Raw genomic sequence first — 24,661 nt, 5'->3', positions numbered from 1 at the left:
TTATTACTTTCCTCAAGGCCTAGTTTTTTAGGTAAATTGCAGTGTCATCGTTAAATTATACAAGTATAAAGTATATTGTGATTAAATATATATGACAGGATGTGTCTTTTGAAACATGCAGTAGTTTTTGACATGATGGAAATTCAAGGCAGAAATCCAAACTACTAAAAAGCTGTTCTCAGTTTTGACTTGCAGCTCCATTCATTTGGTAAAAATGTTGTCCTGGTTTTCCTGGTGAGTCACCCTTATCCCTATGAACAACAGAGCTTGATGAATGCATGTGTATATATAAAAAGGGAATTAATGAAGTCATGCTTTGGAGAAGGAACTCGATGGAACATCCTGATGAGAAGAGGTGAGAAATCCAGCTCTATGATTGAAGAATACATTAGAAATGTAGACCTTATTTTCCCCAACAATGTATGAAAACTTACATTAAGCCACTATTGGTAATCTGCCAAAAAGATGAACACCATTCTTTTATGCTACGTTTATTTCAGACACAATTTAAATTCCAAAAGGAAAATGAAAACCAACCAAAAAATGCAACAAACATTGACATCCTTCTTCCTGGAACTGCACCTGAAACGGAGCAGGATGACGTTTACATTTATATTTATTTAATTCTTGACCCTTATTCACAATTAACAAAAGATTTTGTACCCATTTACCTGTGTGGTATATTGAATTATATTATCATTATTTTATAATGTCACTATGAGCGACACTATACAATTGACAATTGAAAATTGTCAAATACATTGTTCTCAGAATTCTTATTATTTTTCTTCCGCAACTCCTTTGTCGTGAAACTCCTCCTAGGCTAATAATGCAGCACTAATGACATGTATGTCATCTCATAGGGGTAATGTCAAGAATATGCAGTCAACCATTTTTGGGGTAAAAATGTCAAGGTCAAGGTCTTGTCAAGTGTCAAAAACCAACATTTTCCATATCTCTATGAATATTAATCGCACATAATCGTACATTTATGAAAAGCTCATCTCAAGTGGAGTATTTTATTTAATTGGACCGAAGCTGTACGACCTACCAGTAAAAAGATTGGTAGGGGTCAAAGTTCATGACTTCACATTTTTTGTCCACAAATTGAGATCCAGTGCTCAGACTGGTACAATTGAACAACATTTCTTTTCAATGTGTGACCTTGACTTTTGCTCAAGGTCATATTTAAGGTCAAGGTCAGTCTTCTGTTTTTCTTGCATTATATAACTTGTCAACAAATCCAGATACAGGCTGTCATTTTTTCCAATTTGCCAAATATGTATTTGCCGTACAAATACAGGTCTTGCTTAGTTATTTTTATTATTGTAAAAAACTATCTATTTGACAATCATCACTTAATTGCCACAACATTACAAGTACAATCACAACCCATTAATATTACACAAATGACCAAGTCCAAAGAATCCAAATCCAAATACTATATACATATAACGTGTACATATACATAAATACACCCATATACATACATACAGTACTGTATTATTTCCTATACAGACTATAAATCATTTATTTTGACCTTTCTTTTAAAAAACTTGATCCTTAGACATTCCCTCAGCTCCACATTTAGACTGTTTCATAGTTTCACACCAAAAACAGAAACACAAAAGTTGCTTATTATTATACGCACAATAAGTGTGACCCTTCATATTATGGCCCTTGTCTCTTACAGTGAACAGTTTTTGAGTATTTGCAGGAAGTTCATTGTGTTTTGGTTGAAACTTGAATTTCCACCATTAGCAAACATAAATGGATTTGTATTTATAAACTGTATGAGCACTAAGAAGCTTATAGAGTATGTATTGTATGTATGATACAATGAGGATTAGTCTGTAGATCTAAAAATAACATTAAAGAAAGGATCGTGTGCTGCTTGTTGGAGCAGTTTGTCACATAACAGGCACAGTCGGAGGTTTTGTGCCGTCGTGGTCAAGTGTGAATCTTTTCCCTGGGAATGTGTTTCCTCTGGGTACTTCAGTTTTGTTTCACAGTAAGCCTCTTTGCACTTTGGCGATGTGTATTTCCGTCCTATATTTGTAGGTGTGTGTGTGTATGAGTTTAAGTGCATGTATCATTTTACCATTAAGCATTTCAAAACCATATTGTTACGCAAAAGCCTTCAAATGGAAGAATGAGTCACTAAGCTGCTGAATATTGAATCTGTTTCCCAATAGGTAAATAATGACTAACATGTAACGATCTCTGCCTACACAAACGCACTAAAATCTTCATAACTGACTTACTTTTTTAATATAAACCCCCAAAAATCAGATACTGTATAATTGTTCTATACATTTTCACTGAAAGTGAATTTCCTCTTGAATAACCATTTATGGGATTCTGTAACACTAAGGAGGTAATATTTTTACCGGTGTGTGTGTGTTTGTTTGTCTGTTAGCAGGATTACGTCAAAACTACTTGGCCGCTAGCCATTTTCAGAACGGCTACCTCCCTTCACTGCTGGCAATTTTACAGCATTTTGACTGAATCTAAAATCTGAAAGCAGATTCTGAAAGAATAGACTCTCTACTTCCATCAGAAAAAAATAAATAAATCTAGCTCGTTTGGTTCTTCCGTAATCAGCAGTTGAATACAGGTAAGTTTAACACAAAATGCCAGTTTCTAAGCAAAAAGCTGAGAAAAAAAACCTGTCTTAGGGACACCTCAACATTGGTTTTCTTCCATGAAACTACAAAAAAAACACTGAGACCGGGCTTCCGATGGCAAAATTATTATTATTTTGCTATCTGGGTCAGAGTTGAATGGTGCTCCCCTCAGTCTCCCAGACAATGCCGAGTTGACCCGTTTGTTGACCGTTTTCTCTCCCGATCGCCACACTGCTCGAGTGAGCGCTGCTGTGAGCTGCTGGGAACTTCACCGTCTTCCCTTGTTACATCATTTTCTCCCTGATCAACTCTTTTCCTCTTCCTCTGACCTCTGCTCATCACGGCTAATCTCTCATCCATAGGTGCACTGCTGCCACCTACATGGCACCAGTTGGTCACTACATCATAGTACAAGCCTGAAATTCATTAGAGAACTCTGCCACAGTGTATCCTAGCAACCCCCTTTGGAAAACACAATTGACACATATATAAGTCATTGGCAGCGAGCTTTGGATTTGAAATGACGTATATTTACGTCAATGGCAGTGAGTGAGTTAACGGATTTTGACAAAAATCTAACCAAACACAGACCTTTTGGAGGGGATCTGGATCAATATACTGATTCTGAATCAGTTTTAAAAATCCAAAAATCCCTATCGCTCATGATTGACAAAATTTCTAAAATCCATATCTCGGTTGATTATCAAACGATCTTTATGAATTTTTACTCAGTTATGTCATGTTGGTTCCTCAGTTACCCCACAGAGTTTATTCCGGATCATATCTCGATTACGCATTTCATCACAATTTTCAAAAGTATTGGCCTCCTATACATTTTGCCTTAATGTATCGTTAATAATGAGGATAATAAATTGTGAATAATCAGGCTGCCATGATCAGAATTACTGATCCAGATAACTGCCGACATCTGGTAAAGATTGTGAAAAAAAACCTCCACAGAACACAAAGCTATATTTTAATTCAGAAAGTGCTAAAGAACTGTCTTCTTGACGGTGCCAAACATGGCACAGAGTGGAAAACGAGGCGGTGTTATTCACTTGTTTTGGGTCAGACTTACTTGTGCATGTCCTATGCACACACGAGTGGTTACGTGGTTGGTAACCTAGGATGAGGACATCTTTTCAGTGCACTGCTTTGTGCAAGCTGCTAAAAGGCAAAATAAAAAACACTTTATAACTGAAAAGAAGTGGTTTAATGTTTAGGATCAAAGTGCAACGCTCCATGACTGACGTATACTGTTGGTTTTTGTTGATAAAAGACATGCTGTGAAACACATGATCATGTGAAAAATATAGGAAATACTGTACAAATAATCCTTGACGTACACAATAACTTTTGACTAAAATGGCCATGAAGCTTGAGAGTCAAGTTGCTTTTCTGGTTTACATCTAACCTTGTCATACCGGTTTAACCCAACAGACTACAAGTATTATCTGGACCAATAAATAAATGATGATGATGGCTGGTGCCTTCAACATGCTCCTTTAGAGGAAGCTTGAATTAAATATCTACCATCTATGGTCCTGTGCTTTAAAATCACATTTCCGGTACGGATCATTGTCGCGCCATGTGGAGAAAATCTTACGTAGTGCTCCCATTGTGGAGCCTGTAAGGGAGGAGGGTAAAGACAGTTTTATGGAGTCCATAGTAGGACATTTTTTTAAATCTAATGAAGTTATTCCTATTTAATTTTAAGCTCTAGAGTCAAGATTGTTGAGTCTGATTCTGAAGTCCAGAAGAGGGCCGTAACAGTGTGGAAATAATACAGTTATGAATACTTTACAAAAGACACATTAAAAAATGAAAACAATACATAATGATTGAGGAAGTAAAATGTATTTACTCCCACTGCTTATTCATGAATTACCTTAAACCTGAAATAGAAATAAGGTGAAAACTCCAACTTTCTATTTCATAGCTTTTCATTTTAGGGTTTCACTTATGTGAATAATTTAATTTGTGTAATATTTAACCAGTGTTTATTTGAGTGTCTTTTAGCGGGATTATGTCAAAAGTACTTTTGTAAATTTGTAAAGTAAATTTTAATCAGAGACTAGAATAGATTCAGATCATTGGCAAAATTAAATCAAAAACTCATGTCTCGGTTCATAATTAACCAATCTTTATAAAATTTGACTCAGTTATGTTTGGTTGGTTCTTCAATTGCTCCACATACTGCATTGTTTATTAATTATTTTCATTAAAGAACATTCCCTGAAGTTTATTTTAACATTTTAAAAGTATAATAAGTAAATCCTCCGCTCACCACTTTACTTCAAATCTATAAGCTGCATATAGATATATGACATTATAGACATCTGATTACATTGGAGGTGGTTAATCATCAAAGAGGGAGGAGCAATTGTTCTTTTCATTCTTGAACTATTAATTCCTCTCTGTGGTCTCTGTGTCTTACTGTGAGACTATAATTTTAGAAAGTAGATATTTTATCATCATAGGGAATACAGATATCTTCAGAGTTCTAGTGTACGGTACTGTCCTTTTGTCACACTGTAAAATACACCTTTAGTTATTTATTAATGCAAAAATAGTGGTTAAAACAATAAGCGTGAAGTTGCTACTGTTCAGCTTGTGGTTGAGATACACATAAAGATGATAAAATGTGTCCTTTGTTTAGTAAAGTGCACATCTCATGTTACAGTTACATCCACGTCACTGCAACCAATGAAAGGAGGTGTTGATGAACGGTGGGGAAAGACGCGGTGTATCCGCCATGCACAGCTCGTCTCTCCAACCGCTTGTTTCTTTGATCTCACTAATCTCCTGCTATAATAAAGAAGCTCACAAAGCTGGCACAGACGCAGATTTTTTTTTTTTTTTTTCTTAGCTCGTTTTTTGTCCTCACTGTAAAACAGGTCTGCACACTGCTCACAGATTAAATAAACATGAAGCACATCATTAAAAAACGTTGTTTAGAGCATGACAAACCAATAATCTGCTATTTACTTGTTTTGTGACTGTTTTACTATTTTGTGTTATCTAAAAAATTACAGTAAATACTGCTTTTTACAACGTAAAAAAGTTTTTTTGATTATTTGAAATGAATATATGTGAGAAATAATTGTCTTATGTTTTACTAGAGCTGGGCGATAAATCTAGATTTAATTACCGTGGCAAAATGTGGGTCCCAGGGTGAGACCAGTTGAGAACCCCTGCTTTAGAGGAGAAAAAGACTAAAGTGGCACATATTGTGCTGCTGTGTGTTAGTTAATATGCCTGTGTCGCCTTTTGCATCAGTAAATTTAACCTAGAATTGTCTTTCTGGTCAGACTTGACTTTAAATAAAATTATCGAGATTTATATCGTATATCGCTATTTTCAGAAAAAAATATTGAGGTCTGTATCACCCTGCTTTATGTTTTACACTTACACATTTTACACAATTATAAAATATTCTGCATCAATTATGGCATATTTGTCAAAAAAAAAAAAGAAAAAATAGTCAAAAACTAATTAATCAGCATTTCAGTCATACCTTTGAAAACCCAAAAACAATTGACTGAAATTTTCCACAAAGCCTTTATCTTTAAGTGGCTCCAATTATGTGAGCTAATCTGGGTATATTTCCCTGGGGAGGCAAAGACATAATTGCCGGCAATCTGCACAGCGATATCGGCGCTGTTCTTGTGTGGCTTTAAAATGACTCGACACATCTGGGATGGAGCGAAACTGCTTTGGTTTGAACTCCACACTTCATCAAAAGAGGTCAATTAGGAAAACAAACAGGCTTGGGACTCATTCTGAATGCAGGGGAGCTGAATGAGGGCAGATGGTAGGCGGGAGCCCGAGCCTGCCCTTGAGCTTGGATGTAAAGTCATTGTTGTAAAAACGCGCACTGACAGGAGAGGAGAGCGCACGTGCTTTCAGGGCAGATGGAGCTACAACATCATTGCAATTCAACACAAGCAAAACTTCAACTACTTTTCCAGCAGGTATTAAAAAAACAAAAAACAAAGATACAGTCCTTACCTAGGAGCATTTCCACGTCTTTTATGATCCCTCTGCTCGACACTTTCGTCTCCAGTTTTTTTGGTTTCCAGGATCTTTGTTCAAAGAAATTAAATCCCCACTGACGCCCTACTCCCTCTTTTGCACCTTATCTCTCACCCATGCACTTTGCTGCCCTGCCTGAGGTGAATTAACAGTCCTTCAGTCACTGATAGAGCTTGGCTGTGATCCAAAGTAAAGAAGCAAAAGAAGGACAGAGACGAGCTTCAATTAAACTCGTCATGCTTCGATGCTGCTCACCCTGCCGTGTGTAAGGCACCTGAGAGCAAAACAGCCAGGATGGAAAGAGAGAGCCTGAAGAGTGAGTGCGTACTCTGCTGTGTGCATGGATATGCAAGTGAGAGAGCAAGAAGGGATTTGGGGAGAGAGAGAGAGAGAGCGAGAGAGAGAGAGAGAGAGAGAGTGAGAGAGAGAGAGAGAGAGAGAGAGAGCTAACAGGACTAAAATGAACAACAAACATTGCCATCTCTGCCTTTCTACATTTGTTCTATTCAGGGTTATTGTAAATTGGACCCTCAGATAAAAATTCCTTCCTAAAATTATCGACCAACAATAGAGGGTTTTCACAGCATGTCATCAAACCAGAAGTGGCCATATTGGAGGTACTCAGCAGGTAAACAAAGCAGATCCCGAACGTAAACGGTGAATTATTTCCGTGTTTATGGCTGTACCAATCAGTCAAACCGTGGAAAACATTTGGAGTTTTATAGACTGACAAAAGTTAGAACAAATGAGGGAGAACAATGTCAAAAGTTATCAGAGGAAAGGAGGAGCTAATGGTTAGCGAAGCTAAACCATGATCTACGAGGCAAACATCTGGACAACATCTGAATTTGTTCGGCCCATTTCTTGTCAGGTTAGTGAATTGTTGATAGCAGTGGCTCTGAACTAATTTTCTAGTGTGACGATAATAATATTCATATCAAGCTACTGACCTTAATCTAAAGGATGACCCAGATTGGGTTAGGGTTAAAACCAGGTAGTTGATCATATCAGGATACGCTATAGACAGAACACTCTCCAGGTCGTCATTGATCATATAGATCTGCACCACCAATAAACCCTCACAATTTCAAATATCGTGACCAAGTCCTTCCCTGTATGTCTTTACAACTATGCACATTTTGAGAAGCTTTTCTGTGGTTTCAGACATTTATCCATCGCAGTGTTTACCTCTGAGTGCCTCCAATATGGCCGTGCATCCAGGGTACAGTTTTTTTTTTAAGTTGCGTCCTATCCGAGCAGCACAATTTTGTTTTCTCATTGAACATATTCTCTGACTTTCAAGAATATTTAAACATTAAATATTCACAAAACTGCAGGACCATGACTGTAATAAGTAGATACTAAAGACCAGGCAATGATCACAATCTCTCATTATGCATAAATTACAGTTTAACAAGCCTCACAATCTGTAAACAAAATAAGCTACAGCCCGATATACTGTAAATAACCAAATATGTAACTCAACATGGCTCTTCCTACTCAGTGAGCTTTAGCTGCAGCTCTCTGCTGAACTGCCAGCTTATTGATAGAGGGTTTATTTTCTTTATGTGAATATGTTCTATTCTCTGTTAACCAACATACAAGTCACGTAGTGAAATTTTAGCAGAAATGCAATAAATAACAATGTACTGCCCCGATTGACCAATCAACTACTTACAGAAGAATTCAAATCAACGATTAATAAGGAGCAAAGCACGTAAAATGTTGTTTGTAATAAACTTGAGTTGAAAACAAAAAGACTGACTGTGAATCAATCACTGTGTGGAAAAAAAAAAACCTAAATGACAGAAATACATTTTTAACGAGTAACTTCTATTGCATCCTGTAGCAAATCAAAAAACAATCATTTGATTTTTTATTTTTTTTGTATTTTTTTTGTTGAGCTCTTCTTTTTTCCATTTCCATCTTTTCGTGCTCGGGTAAAAATCCAAGAGTGGCTTGTTATTGTGGCAAAGTGCTACAGTAAAAATAAATAAATAAATACTTACCACATACTGTATTATGTGTTCCGTTAAAGCAGAACTTTTCACATTGTCCAGTACATTAATACAACAGATGTTTTAAACATTTTAAAATAAACTGTAAATGTGTAACATTGCTACATTTATGCTAATATCAACCCTTTTATATCTGAGCACTTGCTTCAGCTCTGGGTGTTCTAAAAATCTGCATAAAGCTGCACAAAGGTAGCCCGTTTTTTATCTTAAAATCCTTTTTACAGCGTGTGCATTATCCTTAATGATTGGCTGGTGTGCGCTTTTAGATGCACGAAGGAAAAAGAGGTTTAATGCATCTGGATATTTGCAGGAAAGTGTGTGTGTGTGTGTGTGTGTGTGTGTGTGTGTGTGTGTGTGTGTGTGTGCATGTGTGTGTGCTGCAGCAGTGTTATTTATTCAGCTACTTAAAATAACTATTTCAATTCATTTAAAACCTTGAGCCGGACCTAAAAGAAATCCTGGGACTAAAACATGTTGTTAGGTTCAAAATTACAAAACATGTGAAATCTTTCCTTTGAAATAAAAATACCAAGCAACACACATGCACAGAAACACATTCAACTGGTCTCTGTTCTGTTACAGGCTTCATGTCCACTTGAATAAGTACGGTAGGGAAGCACAACACTGACAGATCCTGACAGTTTTACACTTGATTTCAGACAGCTGAGTTCAAAGTGCACGCTATGGACCTCGAGCAGAACAGTCGTATGTTAGCTCTGCACATCAATGTTCCAACTATCCCATGGACCCAATAACCAATGGTTGTTTATTTATGTGTGTGTGTGTGTGTTGAACATGCCATCTCACTTATGGAAATTATACCAGCATATTAGAGACTGAACGAGGGTGGGAGGTAGAAATACTGACACAATAAGGCCTATGAAGCCCTTTTATGCTCATCTTTATTCATCCGTAAAGACATTTTTAGCATGTTCACAATATCAACGCTCGAACACACAAAGATTAATGCTGCACTTCAAAATCAGTGTACGGGAAATGGTTTTAGCAATAACCAATGACCATCCCTGCATAATGGAAAGAGCATCCAGGCTAATTATTTCAAAGTGACCTTTCTACTGATCATAAAAATCTACTCTTCTGCAATATTCAAATAACTCAGTGACTTTTCAGTCTACGTGACTGTACTTCACGTACACAATAATAACTCACATTTTGCAAATAAAACAACAAAGCGAGAAATAAAAATCTCTGACTCAATTCCATTCATAAATTGTGACTTCCGTACAGTCACTGTGGGTGCTCGGTGTTGGATTGAATACTGGATCACAACCTCGTTCCCAGCATGTGTGACTCACACTGTGCATGATAATAGACGCTAGTGCATGTGTCATTGCCTTTAAAATGACTTCTACTTTGGCTCTTTCTGCAGCTTCTGAAATGAGGCCAAGCAGCTCCAAACTCCAGCTAACAAACATCTTATTTATACACAATTCTGATGTTTCAGTGGGTCAGTGAGTGCGTGACGGCTACTTACTGTATGTTTGGCCACATTCAGCTTTTAATAAAGCATTAAGGGGAGTTAATCTGCAGCAGTCCATAATTTATCATTTTCTCAACCATGTTAACATCTCTCGTTACAGGTTGACACTATACAGAATATGTTGTGCAATATTTTCACTACAACCACACGCTTTTTCCTTTAAGTCGTCAATCAAACTATAATGTTGCACAATTGTGAATATCACCAGCCCTCCCTGAGGAAGGGTAAGCTAGACTTTATTAAGGGGGGAAAATAGTAAAGAAGTAGGGGTGTCCCAAACCACCTTCTTCACTTCTGAATACCATTCCAATATTGCAGCCTTGATTACTTGAGTACGATACCGTTATAATCCGATACGATATCAGCACGGATCACAGAGATGAGAAAAAGTGACCCATTTATTATCAAACAATGGTTTACATAATGTTTTAACCTCAAACGTAAAAATATTCAACAATAGAATGAAAAAAATGAAAAATTAATTTGAGGACCCTGAAAAAAACCCCATTTATAAATACAATAACAACACAAAATACATTTAAAAAAAATGCAAAAATAACCACTAGTTTAACATAAACATAAGAATAATCTACAATTGAAAAGAATGAATAAAAAATAAATGATAAAACCCTGAAAAAAATGCCTATAAAAACAATAAAAGCTAATTATATTTTTAAAGTGCAAACTTCACTTGATTATTTTTTTTACCATCAGTATTTAGTTCTGTTCTGCTGCTGGACATTAGCTTGAATGCAGTGCTTAAATCAGAGATTTGAGATGTAAGCTGATATAGTCTGATTTTTTTGCTAATATCAGATCTGGACACCCGTATAAAGAAGTAAAGACAGGGCAGGATTACACTTGGATGAGGGGAACCAGGGGGTTCAAGAAAATGAAAGATTTAATTTTGATTGGAAAAAATTTTTTTTTTACAAATGGTGGAAAATAATTTCCTATAAAACAGTTTGAAGAAAAAAACCCTGTATTATATGCTTTGTATAGTACAGAGGTGTAATAATTTAATTTAATTTAATGTCATAATTCTGGGTTTAACCGCCTTTCTATTCCTTTGTTTTTTCCCTTTCCTCCAGGGCAGGAAATACATGTATGTTGATAGCAAAAAACACTGGGTTTTCTCCTGATCCTGTAATGTTGTTAGAGAATGGATATCCAAAAAATATGTTGCAAATGAGAATTCGACCCAAGACGAAAGTGCATGTAGGGCTCAATATAGAAAATAAATACTAAAGTCACATTGCTTCTTTAATATCCGACCATTTAACGATCAGATTTTGGCCACACCTAACAATCTGTAAATTTTGCTTTTGGGTCCATTGACTTATTCATTATAGTGAGGCAGAGTTATGGACTGGGCTGCTCTGCTGGAGCTGGAGTTTTATAGCAGGTGATCCTAACCAACACAAAAGCTTAATGCACTTTTGTTTCTTCCGTTTTATTAGGATTTAATTTATGTTACATTTCCATGATTGATTTTGTAAGGTAAAAATGCCGACATATTTCAGTATTTGTGTTAAACTACAGGATTGAGCGAGAAAAGCTGCAAGCTGGGATGTAAAAACATTGATGCCGCTTTGCTCGGCCTATATTAGATTCACACACTTTTTACTACTGACGCATAGACGCGATAATTATGATTGCACGCTATTATTCTGAGAACTATAGCTCTAGATTGATGCAACTTCTGCGGTCTTGTGTGTAGCGGAGGAAGTGAAAAGAGCTTTGCTACTCTTCTCTTTTCAAATGAGCCCTGTGAGAGCCATCCTACTAAAACCTCTTTTCATTTGAGCAGTCACTTCATGATGCTAAATGAAGGAATAGCTAGTTCAGCTGTGGGGAGTGAATGGGTATTATTAGCTCAATTTCATTGCTGCACAGACTAAATTAAACAGTTACGTTAAAATGTTTGGTTCGACTTGTTTTTGTTCCTCCTCTAAAGCAGTGGCTCAAGTACCCCCTTTATCATTTTTCTGAATCCATGTACCCCCCTTTGTCCAACTACAACACTTTGCTTAGAAAACTGTTAAAAAACAACTATAGAGCATAAAGATGGAATGAACGATTGATAACACACATTTTAAATAATGTCATTTTATAAATAAGTTGACAGAAACAGTATTTAGTGTAGTGGTTCCCAACTCTTTTTGTATCGTGACCCTATTTTTAGAACTCAAAACGACACTCACAATTTTAATGTTAATATAACCTTTTTGTCTTAATTTTTTTTGGCCCTAATCCTTGTCCACAAATATGAGATTGTGTTGTTTTAATTAAAAAAAAAAGGGAGGGATGAAGGGAGAGACTGTTAGATTTAATTGGAAGCAGAAGAAAAGGTAATAATAGCAGGTGATAATTGAGTTAATATGCAACATATGACTCAATTGACTGATTTTAATTATAATGGCAGCTTGTGATGGTTTTAAAGCAAGTATGGGTCAAGAAACCACAAACACATTCACACTAGCTTTTGTACTGATTCCATTTCACCATCCAAAGTATGACTGATGGTCATCAACACACACAGAAAAAGTCAATAACACCCTGATGATAACCAAATAAAGTCCAAATAAGGCAGAAATAAACCAGCAGGGACAATATATTTAGTTGGGTGTGCCTTGTTACACACAGGCCGCCAAATGTGTGCAGCACTCCAATGGTTGACAGACAGTCTCATAAATCAACATTAAAAAGTGACATTTGGTTGGGCAGCACTTCATTAGAGACATTCTTGAGGAGATTTGATTGATCAAGCTGGTCAGCACTGCCGAATGATACAGAAGCTGCTGAGTGAGGGTGATTAATGACCCTTCAACAACACAGGTGTGCTGAAAATACCTAGAAAACCTCGTTGGAAAGGTAAGTGGACACCAAATGTTGAGCAGTTTCAAGCTCAGTTAGATAACACCCTTAAAGGTGCAGTCAGCAACTCTCAGATACCTCTCTCCTCGCTGCTCTCTTGCCCTGCCTCCAAACTTTCCAAAGTCCCTCCCTCAGAGGAGCTAACAAGTCCGACAGCAACATCACAGTTATATAACATGCTCTGTTAAAAGCATAATACTGCAGCGCTTCTCTCTCTCAATGTGCACACACCACAGCAGCAGCAACAACTCAGTGTCACTTACAGCAGCGCACACCGAGGCTGCTGCGCGCACATGAACAACACATGCACCACAGATTTCTAGTGTACCAATTACAAATCAAACATAATGTAAATCAAGCAGCAGTAATTGCCTTTCAAGCAGAAAAGTAAACAATTACATCTTCTACTCCTCCAGACCGTACACTGTAAAAAAGATGGCGCTCTTGCTCCGGGAAAGGGGCGGGACCTGTGAGCAACAGCTGTCAGACAGTCCATCAAACACAATCCTGGCTCTGATTGGTTGTTTTTGCTCGGTTGCGGTGCATTCTAGCAATCTGCCAAAGGCTGCAGGAGCAGCAGGGGGCGGGGCTCAATGAGTCTGTTTTTTTCACACAAACTACTAGTTTCATGTAAAGCTGTCCTTATATAGTGACAGCTTTAGTAAATATATATATATATATATAAGTTACTTTTATAGGAGTTGCAAACTGCTCCTTTAATCAGTTTATCAGATGCACCTGGGAAATGAATGGCACTAAAACAACTAATCACCCAATCACATTATGTCACCGAGTGTGTTTATTGATGTAGACTGGAACAAGAAGATGTGCTGAAGGGTAAAGAATCCGAATAAAGAATAAACAACCTTTTCAAATCATCAAATCAGTTGTGCTGAGACAAACCGCTCTGAGATTTACAGAAACTGCTGATCCACTGGGATTTCCCTCTATAAAATTACCTGTGAATAGAAATGTCTCAGAAGTGCCAGACTGGTTTCAGATAATGGAACAGAAACAATACCTCAAAGAAACCAGCTTTTAGAACCAAGACACACAAAAGACTCATCTCAGACGCTAAGATATAGGAGTTAAAGCAGGGGCGTACTGTTATTTAACCAGAGGTGGAGAAAGTTCTCACCTTTATTACTTAAGTCTATATGAAACTAAACCACATCACCATTATTTACAGAATAAACAAAGAGCTGCTCAACAGGCTCGACATCTCACAGACAAAGGGAAGAAGTCTGAGTTATCTAACTCATCTACATTCAAAAACAAAATCTAACCAACAACTGTATTAAAATAAAAATTAAAAAACATATCTCTGTTACTTGTAGTACGATTTAAGTATCATGAGGTATATTTAACAAATACTAAATAACTAATGCATGCATATTTTGTTTAGCTAACCAGACCTCATGTTACCTGCATTAAATTGCTGCTTTTTGGATACAAATCACTTTCGGTTTCAAAATCTTAAATATGGGCCTAAAATTTGGCCATGGATGGTCAGACGACATCCACATCTCTCAGGGCCTGTACTATGAAACTAGATTTCCTCTTATCGCGCTAACTTCCAGGATTTAATCAGTATGTGCTGGACAACGAAGCTGGCTGAGGTCCTACGGAGCTAAATCACCATGGTAACTTAGGCTGAACGACTAACCTGGTCGGGACCAGGTTTTGTTCTGGATAGGATCTGAGCGAGCACTAAAGTTCCGCCTCCTGACCAATCAGTTCTCTTAGAAAACGACCTGCCCAATAAAAGGAGAATCACTGTGAACACGTCTCTGTGTGGATCTGATGTGATGGTGACAGAAGAGAGAATATTTATCCTTTATTTACCAATGACATCCTCGAGGGAATATAGAGATTTATATCTGATGGACTGATAAAGTAAAATAAGTCTGCGTGCATCAGAATAGATTCAGCAAAGCAAAACCTCTGACTATGTCTCTCTGTATGCAACCTCAGGTATTGAATACGAGAGTATATAACTGTAACAGTACATATACTCAAAAATACAACCCAAGTACACTACTTGAGTAAAATGACTTTGTTACTGTGCACCAGTGTCGTCAGTATTGCAGATTAAACACATTCCTACCTGCACTGACAGCCTTTGCCAGCCGGCGGAGCCTCCTCTGATGGGTCTTCCCTCTGTAGTGGATCTGTGCCTGGGCGCTGGAGTTCAGCTGGATGTTGCACACCTGGCACATTGTGGCACTTCCACTGCCCTGCCGGCGCTCCCGTTTGGTTCTGAGCCCTGTGCTCACTTTCCTCTCTCCCTCATCCTCTTCCTCTTCTTCCTCCTGACTTTTAGGAGGAGGACTGCTGTCCAGCCAGCTGTTGCTGTTGTAGTTTGGACGCTTCATATCTAGAAAAATGTAAGAAAAAAAAAAAAATTAAGAGGTCATTAATATGGTCATTAATTATGAAAATAGAAGAAAAAGGAGAAATGTTCACTTTTCAAATTCCAGGTAAAGAATTCTCAATTGTCTTGTAGGTTACCCAACGTTCCACAAGGTGGCAACATAGTGCTATAACGGCATAAAAGGGAAAATTCATTTTTATGAGTCAAACTGCTATTCCATGTTTAGCATGATTGCACTGTTTGTTTTTTTTCCTCTGAGTACTAAACAGATGCATTGTCTTTGTGCTATCTACATCCTTTTACTGGTGTCAGCTCATACAGATGTGTTAATATGTCCTCAGTTTTCTGGTAATAAAATGTGACACCCTACACAAGACGCCTATCAACACCCTGTAGATAAGCATCTTGTTCCCCCGTCTCTGAGGATAAAAGGCTGTCCCCCGATACACACAGCGACATGTTTCTTTGTGTGAGAGAGCAGCTCTAATGCCTGTAATGGCTGCACGATTATGGCCGACTGACAGCAGGAATCAAACCGTAGCTCAATGAATGTGGAAATGTCACACACATTCCAACTGTACGAATATTTTGTTTCTGTTAATATGATTGTGATTTCAGCTTTGCTTTTGGCATATTCACCCTTTATTAGACAGATACAATATGTCACATCCACACCTGGACAAAGAATCCTCTCGGGATGAAAGTGACATGAAGATGTGCTTTTACTGAAAGTCACCTGCTCGCATGGTGAACTTCAAGGCAGAAAAAACCTTCACTGCTATTTGACTGAAAGGCTCGTACGAGAGAGGAAGAGGAGCAATGGATGAGGATGATAACAGGAGGTGTTTGTCTTCTAATCAGTCATACTTTTAAACAGTAAAAAAAAAGTCACTGATGTGATGCTTTGCAATATTTACCTAAAAAATACCTACCTATAGTCTCTGTTTAATAATTATACTAACGAGTGTCTGGCTGGGTGCATATTAATTGCCCTATTTAATCGGTATAAATGAATATTTTGAATTACAGTTCAATTAGAGCTACTACCCCCAATAGTTTTTTTTTAAAAATGAGATTATATATATGGTATTTCGGATCGATCTATGAAGCTAAGCAGGTCTGGGCCTGGTTAGTAGTTGGATGAAGACCACTGAGAATTCCAGGTGAAACAGTGGGATGGCAGTCACCCCAGTGGTATCTGTCATTGTGTCCTTGGGCAAGGCACTTCACCCACATTGCCTAGTATGAATGTAGTGTGAGTGAGTGAGTGTTGGTGGTGGTCAGAGGGGCTGATGGCGCACTATGGCAGCCTCGCTTCTGTCAGTCTGCTCCAGGGCAGCTGTGGCTACAATAGTAGCTTACCACCACTAAGTGTAGAGTGAAAGATTAATCCCTTAATTCTGTAAAGCCACTTTGAGAGTCCAAAAATGCGCTATATAAAATTGATGCATTATTATTATTAAAATCATACTGTATGCTTCACAGATGAATATATGAATCATAATTTAGTCGAAAAAGAAAGTTAAAAGGTAGAAAATAACACTTGAAAGTTTGCTTTAATCTCCACTATAAACACTAGTGTGCATACACAATGATTTTACATAAAAATAAAAAATAAAAATAAATATTGGAAGTAGCAACTTTAATGTAATCCGAGGTTGATCAATGATTTATGTGCTGGCCATGTGTTTTGGACCCTTAAGTGTGTCTTAAGTGTGTCTGACAGTCCAAAAAAAGAAGAATATGAAGTTTATAAATCTAACAACAACAACACTAATCCAAGTCTATTGAATACATTTGCCTGTATTTGAAGCCAATGGACTGCAGCGGCCTTTTAAATATGTAATAATAAAGTACAGTAGATAGAGATAGGGAGTAGGTGGATGCTTATAGTTAGACATTAAGGATGTTTCAAATATGATTTTATTAAACTTTAGTTTTAAGTTAAGTCTGTGAAGACAATAGACAGTTTGTGAGTGGTGTGAACTCATTTCAAGGTGATTAGAATTACATTTTATCCAGATGGAAAACCAAAACCAGCTCAGACAGTATATATAAGAGCAGCCACTAATCCTTAGATATATATACAGTATATACACAGTAAAATAAAGAGTAATGAAGGGTGTGTATTTACTTTGCTTGTGTCTTCGTATTGTTGCAAAGCAGAGCTGTGGATTCAACAATTATCATCTGTAACATTACAGATTTTGACAAATCAGGAACTGAGTTTTCAACTTAGACTTGGTAGTGTTTGGTAGCATCAAGGTTGTAGGTTTGAAAGCTCAAACAGTGACGTATGTAACTGACTGTAAATGTGTGTGTGTGTGTGTATGTAATAGTCCACGCCCGTTTTGTTCATGTTGTACATGATGCAACAAAATGTGTGCCTATTACTAGCAGTAGAATCTGTGTACCCTTTGTTCTTCAGTTATTCAGTTTTAAAACCAAATCAAAATAACAAATAAACGCTTTGGTTATTGTTTTACTGACTTAAAACCAAAACAGAAATACAGAAAAATCAAAAACTGGTTTTTGGTTTTTCTGTATTGGTTTTAAGTCACTAAAACAAAATAAATAAATTTTGTTTCCTTTGATTTGGTTTTAAAACGGAATAACCACAGAACGGATTCAGTAGTACTGTAAAAGAAATGTTCCAGGATTTTTCTACAATCTTTAGCACATTATAATCCAGCATTGGCATCCTATTATTAAGGGCTTTATAATCATCGTGAAGCAGTGAGTGGGGTCATCAGAAAATAAAAAATATTGAACTGCTCTGCTGGTATCACTGTGTAACAGTCATGCTTAACATCTTTGCTTTATGGGTCGAGACAGCTGCATGGAAATGACCTGTCAGCTCCATAAAACTGCTCTATCAAGGCCCTCACACAAAATTCTATTGTCGCTGCATAGTTACAGTATAGTCTGAAAAACCATTATTCAATGAATTTACAGAATTTTAAGAATTATTATACTAAATATTGTAAGAAAAACTTGAAATCATTAAAAAATTTAAACAATAATCACTCTGCAAAATAATAGTTGTTGGCTCTAAAAAATAGCATGGTCTAATTTTCAAAACAATAACTACAAACAATGATTTCCTAGAATATATAAGCACATGTTCTATGTCAAACATAGGCAACTGGTGGCCCGAGGGCCACATGCGGCCCTTGGTCTAATTTTATGCGGCCCCCCAAAGTAAATGTACAAAATGACAGAAAAAATACACTAAACAAGAGCAAGAATACATTAAAAAATACAAAGAATTACAACATTGCAGGAAATTACAGTAAAAGACAGAAAATACTCCAAAAACACACAAAACTACTACAAAAATGAACAAAATGCCAACAGTAATACACCAAATTTCTCCAAAAAATATACAAAATTACAGAAAATGACAACAAAAGACAAGAAAAATGACTCTGCAAACCCACAGTACTAACAAACAAGCAAAACGACAACAGAAATACACACAAAAAAACACTAAATGACACACAAATACACAATATGACTCCAAAAAACATATTTTACAGGAAAAATACACAAAAGGACTACAGAAATGCACAAAATGCCTCACAACGAGTAAGATAAAAACAAACATACAGAATGACAAAAAAAATAAACACAAACACTAACTCTTTTTTTGCTCAGATCGCTCATTATTCTAAACGCTGACATGAATGTTGATCATGTGACTGTTTTTTCGGCCCCGCTGTGATAATAGTTGTCTACCTCTGTTCTATGTAATCAAGTGGCAAATCAATAATGTAGGTAGTTCTTTTTTTAAAATAAATGAGTTGGAAGTTATTAAGAATGTTCAATATTAGCTTTTTGGCATTATCTGATATTGTCCAACACTAAATTTCAGGTTTTTGATAGTTACCAATACCAATATATGCACAGACCCCCTTCAGCCCACACCTATGTGGTCACTTTATGGACATGTTATGGATACTTATGTGATGCCTCACTGTATTCCACAAATAATCATCATCAGTGCAAAATAAGAATACTGAAAAAAGTATCTCTGACAGTGTCTGTGGTGGACAAGTGGGTAGAAAAGTGTAGTTGAAGCAACTTGTCACCTAGTATTAGGAGCAATCGTAAAAAATGTAGTATCATCTCATGAGGACAAGCTCCATTTACAGGAAACGTTTAGTGAGCAACACTAGGGCCCCAAAGGAGCTGTGTTAATATTCCTGTTGTATCTGATGAATACATGACAGCATCAAATCCTGTGAATCCACAACAATGATATTAATCTGTAGCCTAAAAATAGCTTTTACAAAGCAAAGGAAAAGGAATTGCCCAGCTTTCAAGAATGAATCCACATTAACTTGTGAACTTTTGCATCTCTTCATCAAGGAAGCATTCGTTCACCGCTCCAGTATAATCCAGATGTGTCATGACAATGTCTTCAGCAGTGAAGGAAGCGTGTTAGCACCGACCAAGGCTTCATTATAAATGGCACAAGGGCAGATACCGAGGCCAAGACGACTTCTCTCGCTGCAACACCTGTCATCACTGTTCCATGACATCAGCAGCAGATGAAGCCCTGGTGCTGAAATAGAAAAACTGGTTCGTGGAGGAGGAGAGGATTTGATGTTTTGGTAGATCAGCAGCAGGGATTAACAGAATGAGAAGAAGCATTTAAAACCTTTACAGAAAACAGCACAGACAGAGAGCCGTTTAAAGAAACAAGACAAAAGAGTAGCATGACTAACGCCAACATACACCGTTTGACAACGACACCAGCACACACGTCATTTTAACTGTACTGTTCTGAGACCATGCGTCAGCGCCAAAATCCCAAAGCAAGTATGAACTTTTGGTTAGATCTCGGTGACAAGGTCACTTGCAAATGTTCCACTGGTTTATTGCGATGATTCACTCTGTTAGGTAAGTGAGTGGGAGCTGTTAAGAGGTGCATATTTTTAGTCAGTGCATTTCCCTTAAGTTAGACCAAGCTAATACTAGGTATCAGCGTAATGCTGTAAACTTTGCCAACACTAATTTAAAGAAAATCATGAAACATACTCTGTAAAGTTTAAATCCCAAACAGAAATATTTCTAAAATCAGCCAACCCCAAAAAAAAAAACGTTTCTTTTCCATTCATGAATTTCAATAATCTTAATGTTCTTAATCTAAAGGCCACCAAAAAAAACTGACCCCTGCTTAAAGTATGCATACATGTAGTGTATAAAGTATCAGTCCACATTACATGGCTAAAGAGAAAGATTAAAGAGATTTTAAAGTTGGCAGGTGAAATACGTTGACACAATATGTTCCGTGATGCCAACGTTGAATCCAACAAAATTCCAACAAAGTGGGTAAAAAATTTAACCTTTATTTAAAAAGATAAAAATTCTAACTTTTCTTCTTCAAAACTAAAAAAAAAACAAAAAATAATCACATATTTTACAACTGTAACATTAGTAAATAAAGATTAAAAAAGGGGCGACGGTGGCTCAGGTGGTAAACGGCTCCTCTGTTGATCAAAAGTTTGGTGATTCCAAGACTAAAACTGTCGGGGTTGAAGTGTCATTGGGCAAAACACTGAACCCTGAGTAAAATCCCAATTGTCGACTCGTGCCTTGGTATGTGAATGAGTGAGTGAGATACCTCTGTGGTAATAACAGTGCTGTATTAATCAAGTCACTTTACAATGACATCACGTGCCCCATGGTTTGAGAACCACTGATATAGGCTAACCTAGAATTAAGTGTATTTTGGAGTGTTTTACTATATTTAAAATGCCTAAATAATAGTTACCAGCAGTAATATAAACAAAGAGATTTAAAAAATGTTAAATTACAAATCATTTAAGCAATGTTTCACTATCTAACTTGTAATTAGTTGCAAAACCCTGATATTAATTCAGTATGTCTGCTGTAGCAACACGGACACATGGTGCGATTGATTGCCATAAAGCTTCTGTATCTTTGACATTTACTGTCCCCCGCTTATTAGTGCAAATCTCAGAGATCACACATTAAAATGGTTTCCATCAAACAATTGTTTAGGAAGGTTAAAAATGGTTGAGCTTTGATTATTTAGTACGTTTTGCTCTTAGCACGTCAAAAGGACAAAGCGTTCCTTTTTGTCGTTTACATGAGAAAATGTAACCACATGTGTTAGTCTGTAGATGTGCAAAAATAAGACCGCAACACTGTCTGCACATATAATGGAGTGTAATGTGAAAGGGAATTAAAGCCCCACCCTCAAGCTACTTGATGGACCTACACTCCACTGAGCTTCTGTACCAACATCCTCCACGTACAGATTACACTCAGATATCACTGAGTGCTTTTACTGGACTGATAAATATGAAGCTAAAGGTGACACAGGAGACTTTACACTAGCTCACCAACATGGTGAGTTGAACTGAAGCAGGATAAACAAAGACACGTTTCTCCGTAATCACTTGGACGTGCGCCCAACGAATGTCAGCGCAGGTTTGGCATCCGTCTGGCAGACACCTCACAGTAATCGTCAGACGCAGACGCACCAACACAGAACACACACAACCCTCTGCAGTGAGAGATTAGGTCCAATGTTAAACAAAGAGGCAGGGCAGGTTGCTATCATGCCAGCTCTTTAATTAGACTTGTGGTATCTGAGGAAACACACACACACACGCCACAACAACTCCAGAGGAGAGGACATTACCTTAACTGCTCTATTTGACTTATGGCTATTGTTTTTAATAGTGTGCCATTTTTTATCAGTACCACCAGCACCAAAAAACAAACAAAACAAAACAATTTTAATTAAATGAATGGAAATGTAACCATTCTAACCTTGAACACACACTTGCTGGGCATTTGTAATCAGTGGACTCTGTCTCTAGTGCTCCACACAGACAGTTAGGAGGTGGATCAGCCAATCAGCCGTCACCACCACCACTGATGTGTTTTGGAGTGTTTCTGAGAGCAGACAGCGCTACATGATAGCACTCTGGCTTAGCATGATTTATTGTTTGCTAACAGGGGCTCCTGGTCCGATCCTACAGGATCAGGCAGTGATACCGGCCATTAGTGGGTTCATTCCACGAAACCATCATTCTAAGCTTTTCTTTTAAAGAACATCAAACATATCAGAGAATTACACTTAAAGAGTCTGGGACACAAAAATAGTCTGAGCTAGATACTGTAGTATACAGGCACAAAGGCTGATTGTGTACTTAGACAACATTTTTTTTTAAAGTCCTAAAGCAGCATCATGTTAAATGTGACCGTAGACAAAAATAAAACTTTACACTGGAACATTTAATAGTTTTATATATATATGGTCGTAAAATTACAACGGTAGATTTTTGTTTGGTTTTATTATTTACCCTCAAATCTGGTAGATGGTGGGAAAATGACGAGTTTCATTTAAAGGTATTGTGGACGATGTTTAAAAAAGAAACGCCCTCTCCACATTTTGAAAAAAAACACGCCTACGTGTGCGGGAGAGCGTGCACGAGCCCCGTTTTCCTCGTGCACAGCTCTGTTTACAAGTTAGTGTGGACATCTTACCTTACAAAAGAAGATTTGCACTCTTCCCACTATGTCAGACTCGCCACCGGTAAGTGAAAATCCATTTTCAAAGGACCCAGTGCGCACCGGGCACGAGCACGTACGACGGCCTTTCGTAAACATGATTGACAGTTAGGAGGACCAATAGTCTTGATGATCCACCCGGAAGCTAAACATCGTCTACAATACCTTTAATTAAAAAAAGATTCAAAATAATTGAATGAAACACTCGTGAGAAATGCAGAATAAAAAATGCCACATACAACGATGTATGTATTTAAAACAATATTATAAAGTGATTCAGTTTTGCCAATAATAGCAGGCTTGTCATGGCCAACGGTAAAGCTGCGATGTTAGATGCTGGTGTTCTTTATCATAAAGTGTGCAGGTATTTTCTACACAAAGAGCCAATATTTGCCTTATTTTTACAAATGGCACTCATCTCTCCACAAGTCAAAGCACATTTTTTATAAAAAGCTGAGGTTAGAATCATTTATTTTTGTCTTTTAATCATTTTAAAATTAATGTAAAGATACAACTGCACCAAACAAAACAAAACAAAAAACAGCCTCACTTGTTTGTGTCTCAGCAAAACCTCAGGCTTCTAAATAAAAGTAATCAGACGCAACAGCCTCAGGCCGTAAAACATGACATGGCATTTTATTTTGAAGGAATCGGAAGTACACCTGATGAAGTAAGTTGAGAAGCTGTTCTTTGCTTTTATTTTACATATTGTTTGATTAATTAATACATATTTAAATGAAACATTGATGCATCTTAACCTTTAAAAATAAATGGAAAACAACAGATTTCAACTTTCTCTCATATCTGAAGCAGACAATACTGATGATGTCATGTGTATTTCCAGTTTCTTCAAAATAAAAAAGGTTTTGCTGAGGCCGTTTGGTCTGATAAATGATGGAGGTTTTCTTAAAACCTCACTCTGAGACCTGAGGATAACCTAAAATGTACATTGTACCTGAAAGATGACTTAAATGCAGAGATAAAACAAACATACAGTAATGTAGCCGCATGTATGTGACAATATTAGTATTTTAAGAAGTTGTCACACATTATCTTATGAGTTGAGCCACCAAACTATTTTTATTACAATAATCTGTTGATCACAGTATAGAACACGTGTCCCTCACCTTAAAAACAATCAATGTTTTCAGATGTCAACTGAATGAAAACTCAAAATTTGCTGTATTGACATTTAATTTGATCCCTTTTACAGCATAAATGCTGACATAAGATGATCTTAGAATGACTGTTGCTCCCCACAAACATTGGAGCTTTTGGTTAAGCTCTTCTCCTAAACACACAATATAAATCAGATCCACTCACTTCCTCAGTGCATTGGTTAAACTTATACATGTTTGATCCTGACAGGCTCGTGTGTGTCCTGGGTGAGATTGATGAGGTGTCGGCAGGCCATGAATAATCATGTTGTGTCAGTTGTGCCTACACACCGAGTGTCTGTCAATGTAACATAAAAAGCAAAGTGCAAGGCTCCAGCAGGGCTCCTCCTTTGACCTCTGACCTTCAAAGAAGAGTGTAGCTGTTTGTAGGTAACACACTGAACAGGTAATTAACACACCTATACAACCCATAAAAAATACAAGCGTATAAACACTTCATATATGTCAGAATATTCCTGAGATGTGATTGTTTTTGTTACCAGTACTATTACAACTTCTGA

General features: G+C 37.1%; 1 protein-coding gene across 1 annotated transcript in view; it reads right to left on the bottom strand.

Annotated features, from left to right (window-relative positions):
- The window catches only part of LOC114481422 (zinc finger protein 385D-like), a 55,735-nt gene that overhangs the window by 18,033 nt on the left and 13,041 nt on the right, over positions 1 to 24,661 (bottom strand). Inside the window, exon 2 of the mRNA XM_028476244.1 lies at positions 15,166 to 15,435. Coding sequence (XP_028332045.1) covers positions 15,166 to 15,435 — 270 coding nt within the window. The remainder of the gene's footprint in view (positions 1 to 15,165; positions 15,436 to 24,661) is intronic.

The sequence above is a fragment of the Gouania willdenowi genome, chromosome 19 (genome assembly GCF_900634775.1).
Source record: "Gouania willdenowi chromosome 19, fGouWil2.1, whole genome shotgun sequence".
Taxonomy (NCBI): Eukaryota; Metazoa; Chordata; class Actinopteri; order Blenniiformes; family Gobiesocidae; genus Gouania; species Gouania willdenowi.
This window is presented reverse-complemented; position numbering and strand designations above follow the sequence as displayed.